The sequence below is a fragment of the Penaeus chinensis genome, chromosome 40 (genome assembly GCF_019202785.1).
Source record: "Penaeus chinensis breed Huanghai No. 1 chromosome 40, ASM1920278v2, whole genome shotgun sequence".
Lineage (NCBI taxonomy): Eukaryota > Metazoa > Arthropoda > Malacostraca > Decapoda > Penaeidae > Penaeus > Penaeus chinensis.
Genome location: NC_061858.1, coordinates 10,397,046 through 10,404,545, shown reverse-complemented (window position 1 = coordinate 10,404,545; position 7,500 = coordinate 10,397,046). Strand labels below are relative to the sequence as shown.

General features: G+C 45.7%; 1 protein-coding gene across 1 annotated transcript in view; it reads right to left on the bottom strand.

Moving 5' to 3' along the window:
- Positions 1–7,500, bottom strand: part of LOC125047320 (muscle calcium channel subunit alpha-1-like) — a 235,092-nt gene that overhangs the window by 21,037 nt on the left and 206,555 nt on the right. The window contains exon 4 of the mRNA XM_047645574.1: positions 4,152–4,279. Coding sequence (XP_047501530.1) covers positions 4,152–4,279 — 128 coding nt within the window. The remainder of the gene's footprint in view (positions 1–4,151; positions 4,280–7,500) is intronic.

The following is a 7,500-nucleotide window of genomic DNA, read 5'->3' as shown; positions in this document are numbered from 1 at the left end:
CGCGCGGGCCGTAGAGATGGAACGAGAGCAGGGAGGGACGGGCCGGGAGGGAGGGAGGGAGGGAAGCCGCCGTGAGTTAAGGTTCTGTCATTAGCGGGAATTTATGACACGCCCCTTGAGCTTCCCTTCGTGCGTGTCTATATCATTGTATGGTAAAAGATATAAGGCCAATAAAGGAATTGCGATAATGAATGTTGTGTGGGCGGAAGGTGGGGTGGGGTGGGAAGGGTGTGGAAGGGTGGGAAGGGGACCAGGGGGCGGGAAAAGTAGTATAATGTACCTTAAGGAAGAGGCAATTGAAGAGAGACAGAGAAGGGGGAGAGAGAGAGAGAGAGAAAAAAAAAAGAGAGAGAAGAGAGAGAGAGAGAGAGAGAGAGAGAGAGAGAGAGAGAGAGAGAGAGAGAGAGAGAGAGAGAGAGAGAGAGAGAGAGAGAGAGAGAGAAGGGAGAGAGAAGGAGAGAGAGGGAGGGAGAGAGAAGGAGAGAAAAGGAGAGAGAGGGAGAGAGGGATAGAGGGAGAGAGGGAGGGATAGAGGGAGAGAGGGAGGGAGAGAGAGAGGGAGAGAGGGAGGGAGAGAGGGAGGGAGAGAGGGAGGGAGGGAGGGAGGGAGGGAGGGAGAGGGAGAGAGAGGGAGGGAGAGAGAGGGAGGGAGAGAGAGCGAGAAAGAGAGCGAGAAAGAGAGCGAGAAAGTGAGAGAGAGAGAGAGAGAGAGAGAGAGAGAGAGAGAGAGAGAGAGAGAGAGAGAGAGAGAGAGAGAGAGAGAGAGAGAGAGAGAGAGAGATTGCGAGTGAGATAAAATCGCGATTGAGAAAGAGAGAATAAGGGAGAATTTCTGATGCGGCTCACAGATTCACATGGTTGCTATGGTTACCATCAGCTGTTAAGGTAGCCACTCTTCACCACAGCGCTGATATTCGCCTCAGGGCACACTCCACTCGCGCCTCCTCTCTTTCTCCGAACACATAAACGGACACGTGAAACTTGTTCATGCATGGGAGCCTATGCAGACTCACATAAGGGGGAAGATACTGTTTGTAAACACGCATAAGCAAGCTGTACACACACACACACACACACACACACACACACACACACACACACACACACACACACAAGGCACCCACCCACGCAATCCTTGCCTCTTTCTGTCTGCCTACATGTTTGTCTTTCCGTCTGAATGTCTTTTCCTCTTATCTTTCTCTCTGGTTGTTTCCTCTCTCCACCATTCCCATTTCCTTCCGCCCTACTAAGCATTCAAACGTCTGGAGTAACATGATCTGAAGAAAGTAGAAACACAAACCCACACACACAGTGAGATACAGACAGCGGAAATTCCCTTACCATACAAAGCGACATCAGAATTTCATTGCTTATTCGAATGCAAATAATGAACACCAAAGCAAGAGCTCGGGGCATGGCGTCTACACAGAAAAAAAAAAAACGTAAATGCAGACATAACAAAAAACTTTTTTTTTATTACAGGCCGGCGCAAACTTCCTCTATCCTAAACGTCGTAGGCTGTCATTCTAGCCACGTTGGTAAAAAGAACAGGAATAATCCTGGTAGGTAAACAGGCTGAAAGTTAAAAAAAACATTTACACTTCCCTGCATTGTGTGACGGCCATTAGGAGCGCCCTAGTTATTTACTACTGTTTGTTGCAACCAAGAGTGCCGCAGCCCTGAGTGCTGCACCAAGTGTGTTGCATTGTAATGTGCGTCCTGGTTCCGTGTGTCGCATTAAAATATGTCCTGATTCTGTGTTGCAATAAAGTTTTTCTTGTGTTGCACAGAAATTATGCCGCGCTCTGTGTCAGAACTGAAGCGTTCCGAGTTTGGAGATGATGTGAAAATTATGTATTTGTGCCTGCTTACTACTGTGATGTGCTTTCTTTGCGTGATGAAATGATGGGTGCTTTGACGGTGTGTCTTGGCCACACCAAATACGACTTGGTTCCGTGTGACAGAAAGGGGAATGGAATAGAAAAGCGTGCTCTAGCATTTTTTCGTGGTATGCATTTGGATATTTTATGAAGTGTGGATTAAGCTTAACTAGTTTGATCCTTGCGTTTTTGTTAGACACATCTGCCTAATCCCTACGATTTCTCACCAGCCCTGCACAAAACCTTCTCTCTTTTTTCATATTTTTGTTCTTTCTCTCCAATTGGCCACAAACAGGCACAGGCATAGGCGCGCGCGCGCGCACGCACACACACACACACACACACACACACACACACACACACACACACACACACACACACACACACACACACACACACACACACACACACACACACACGCACGCACACACGCACGCACACGCACACCCGCACACACACACACACACACACACACACACACACACACACACACACACGTTTCTGAGCAATGTATTTCACGATCTCCAAGTCGTATGCCAAGTACTGCCTGGCTGTGTGTGTTGCCCCGACCAATTGCCCACAAACAGGCACAGGCATAGGCGCGCGCGCGCGCACGCACACACACACACACACACACACACACACACACACACACACACACACACACACACGCACACACGCACACACACGCACACCCGCACACACACACACACACACACACACACACACACACACACACACACACACACACACACACACACACACACACACACACACACGTTTCTGAGCAATGTATTTCACGATCTCCAAGTCGTATGCCAAGTACTGCCTGGCTGTGTGTGTTGCCCCGACCAGGTGAGGCAGCAATAAACTTACCTCTTTCCTTGTATTGCGTGAAAAATGAGCCCGGCATCTTGCAGGACATCAAAAGTCTGCCCTACTTTGCCATCGATTGAACGTGCGGCCTAGTTCTGGACACTGCATTGAAAGTGTTCCAACTGTGCGTACTTTGGAAGAAGCCACGGTGCCATTATAATTAACACAACATTGAAAGAAAGAAATAAAGTATTATAAGCATACAGATATATAAACAGAAATAAAAGAATAAAGAACATATCCTCGAATTCCTTAACATAATTCAATGATGTGAAGAAAAGTGCTCAACCTTTCTCGACGCTGCTTCGAAATGCTGTGTTCGAACGCGTCGCTGATCCAAGTGTGTCACTGTCCTTGGCTTCACTGTACTTGATTGCACGTCCGCCTTGCGTGTCGTCGGGACCTCGCGTGTTGCATCAAGTGTGCTGCTTTTCCCTTTTTTTTCTTTTTGTATTATTCGTCAGTGCGATATATTTTTCATAATGTTAGATTAAAAATCCACATTTGTATTGCATGCAGTGATACCCGGTCTGACGGACAGACACAAGCATGCAAAACTAAATATTATTTGCAAAATGAAAAATATAAAGGGAAACTCATTAACCATAATAAAATTGCTGAAAATATTGAAGTATTCTGCCATTAACTAAACACCCAATAGCCCAGCATTGCCAATAACAATATTCAACCAATTCATATCTTATATTTATCTATTAGGAAACAAAGCAAATATCTTCAAAAAAAATTAAATATATAAATACGAATGTTGCTTCTGATCCATATGCTCCTGGAGTTGATCCTTCAGTAAACCTATTTTATGTATAGCGATTTTTGCCATTTTGTCATTCATAGAATTTTGTAATAAAAACAAAGAAAGACAAACTCACTATCATACCTTTATCTTGACATGACCTATCGCGAAAATAAGCATCCTTAATTTCACAACACAGCATGCATAATAATTATAGACGATAAACCAATGTGTGTAATACCCGGCAATTATCCGTCTCCTCCAAACAGACGATGACAAACAGAATATCATAAATGTTGTAGCGCAGAATGTACATGGCTGGAGCGCTTCCTGAAACACTTGTACGAATATCTATATTTCATACATTGGGTGTTTCAAACCTGTCAAAAGAAAACTTGTTTGCAACAATAGGAGCATTCCATCATACAAAAACAAGTGCTTGGAGAAATCTAAGGTTTCATGTAGAAAACAAAACATGTTAAAGATATTATACACAAGCATATATAACACACACACACACACACACACACACACACACACACACACACACACACACACACACACACACACACACACACACACACACACACACACACACTCACACAAACCCGTGGCGACCACCACCTAGGCCCTTAAAAGGATACTTCCATTCTACGACGTCTATGCAGATCTTCCTAAGCGGATTCTTGAGGCCCAGGCAGAAGAGGGCGCGGGCGGGCCGGTTCTCCGGAGGTTTACCCACGGGCCGACGAGGGGGCGGCCGCTTCCGTCCCTGCGGAGGAAGATCAATTGTATTTTGTTCTTTATTTAAAGCTTAGGCCGTGAGTCGGCGGCAACGCAGGCGAAAGAGAAGCAGTCTGGTGATCTTGGGGTTCTTGTGTTCGCGTGTGTGTGTGCTTATGTGTGTTCTGTACGTATGCGTGTGGTGTTGAGAGGGAGGGATGGCTAATGGAAGGGAAAGGGGCACTTGATGAATGGCGATGAAGTTGAGGATCCCTCCCCCGTCTTTCGGGAACATCAACTCCTTTACTGGACTTCTCAACTGAAAGAGTATGGAGTACGCAGGGTTACCTTCGGATAACTCCAGGCGCATCAAAGGCAGAAAAAAATGTGATTGGAAAGGGAGGATGGGGGAGGAGCTGGAGGGAGGGGTAGGGGGCGAGGTGGGAGGAGGGGAGAGAGAGGAAAGGAGGGAAGTAAATGAAGGGGGGAAGGGGAAAACGAGGGGGGGGGGGAGAGAATGGGAGGGAACGAGAAGGAAGAGAGGGGAAGATAAAAAGAGGGGAAAAAAGAGAAAACGAGGGAAGGAAGGGGAAAATGAATGAAAGGATAAGAGAGGAAGGGAGAAGGGAAAATATTCTTAAATAAAACAGAGATAAAATCAGGGGCTCCGAAGTAAACCGTGGATGGGGCGGGGCGGAAGAGGGAAAGAGGCGTGGTAAGTCCAGATAACGTCATAACGAGGCGAAGGGTAAACTAGGATAATACTAGGGTGCTGAGAGCAGATATGGCAGGGGAGCATTAGCAGGGGCATAAGGGGGTAAAGGTAACCCTAACAACAGGAGTGAATTCAGAGGGCACAAGGCAACCTGCAATGAAGACGGAGAAGGGGAGATGAGTCGAGAAAAGCAGGTGACGGCAAGGGAAGGGAGGCAAGTAAATATAAGCCCCGACGTGACCCCTAAATAAAAGTTAAAAGTAAGGTCGGGATAAGAATAATGAAAGAGAGGGAGGGGACAGGAGTCGACCTCTAATTGGGAAGCGAGGGGGCGAGAGGGGAGGGAGGGCGAGAGGGGAGGGAGGGCGAGAGGGAGGGAGGCGAGAGGGGAGGGAAGGCGAGAGGGAAGGGAGGGCGAGAGGGAAGGGAGGGCGAGAGGGGAAGGAGGGCGAGAGGGAAGGGAGGGCGAGAGGGGAAGGAGGGCGAGAGGGAAAGGAGGGCGAGAGGGAAAGGAGGGCGAGAGGGGAGGGAGGGCGAGAGGGGAGGGAGGGCGAGAGGGGAGGGAGGACGAGAGGGAAGGGAGGGCGAGAGGGGAGGGAGGGCGAGAGGGGAGGGAGGGCGAGAGGGAAGGGAGGGCGAGAGGGGAGGGAGGGCGAGAGGGGAGGGAAGGCGAGAAGGGGGGAGAAGAGGAACTTGAACGCCAGATGACCCTAGGAAGTTAAAAAAAAAAAAAAACTGGAGAATGATGATGTAATGTCAGGTCGCAGCTTCCAGTTGGTGTTAATATTAGATCATTTGCAATATTAACAACACCAACAAATGTTAAGTATGTGGATAGAAAATATGTATACAATACTGTCTAACATACCATTTGGTAAAAAAAAAGGTATTTTAGTTTATTAATAATAATTGCAATGAGTTTAAACAAACAATTTGCGTTGGAGTTTAATATACACATTATCATGTTGCAGTTTAATATGTTAATACCCAGTTTAACATCAAATTGTTTATCGCATAATCTAATACATAAACGCCAGCGGAGCAATTTAACATATTGTTTCCAGCGCCATTTCACGTGGCAATCCCTCCACAACGCAAATAGTTGTCCAACATATTCATCGTCTACCATCTAACAGTGTGTACGATGGAGTCCCACGATTTCATGTCAACTTGTGAGATACCAAACATCGGAGGGGGTCTAACATGCTAATAATATAGGGATGGTGATTTTTCCGACAATAAGTAAAAAATGGATACTTCTACACAAATGGGATCAAATAGTTAAAGTACAGTGCAGTACTTTGTGGGAGGGGTGGGGGTGGGGACATAGTACATTATATACAAAGTTTACAATATATAAAATATATACAGTAAAAAATGGCTGGAAGCTGAGGGTATATATGCAGGATTGTACCGAGCACTGTGCTAAACAGATTATTAGGCGCTACTCTACATAAGTATGATTGATAAAACACAGACTAGTATAGGACTACTCGGCAGACTACGGAGAAAGTGTTAGTGCCACCTACTGTAGCAAAATGAAAAACAAAAAAAAATCTATGTATACATACATCTACCATACTACGATCAGTCAAATACGAGTGTGATGTGAAGTGAAACAATATAGGAGGAACTAGGTTGGAGAATGGAGAAATAACATAATGAGAACAGGAGAGCGAAGGAGGAGAGAGAGAAAAATAAACAGAAAGAGAAAAAGAGAGAAAGAGTAAGAGAGAGGGAGAGGGAGAGAGAGAGAGAGAGAGAGAGAGAGAGAGAGAGAGAGAGAGAGAGAGAGAGAGAGAGAGAGAGAGAGAGAGAGAGAGAGAGAGAGAGAGAGAGAGAGAGAGGGAGAGAAGAGAGAGAGGAAAAGAGAGAGAGAGAGAGAGAGAGAGAGAGAGAGAGAGAGAGAAGAGAGAGAGAGAGAGAGAGAGAGAGAGAGAGAGAGAGAGAGAGAGAGAGAGAGAGAACAAAAGAGTAAAGATAAGAAGGGAGTGAGAAAGAGGCAGGGAAATGGAAGTAAAGATATGAAGACAGTGAATGATCGATAGATATATTCAAGAAAAAAAAATGTAAGTGGGAAGGCAGAGATGGAGATAAGTTCTGAAGAAAAGTGTTAAGGAACATAGGAGAAGTGTAGAGCAGTGAGACGTGTCATTATAATAAAGCATAGCATTGTGTAGCAGTGAACCTAAGTTGTCACTGTAAGCATTACTTAAATGTACACAGAGCAGTGCCTGAGCTACTATGACAGTAGTTAACTATAATCCGTAAAGGAACCAGACATCGCGCAGCCGCAACTCGGAAGGCCGGCCGTCCACCTGGGTCCGAGGCAACGCAACAGCTCTGCGGTCGCGTCCGCGCCCCGTGCCCGATCTTAAATGCATTGCTTTGTCTTTTTGTGTATCCTTAAGGATACTGTATTTTAACAAAATGCCAAATGAACGTATCATTAATATTTTATTCATTTAAGCACGAAATTGTATTTATACAATCAAATATGCACATACACTTGAATACGCATATATATATATATATATATATATATATATATATAT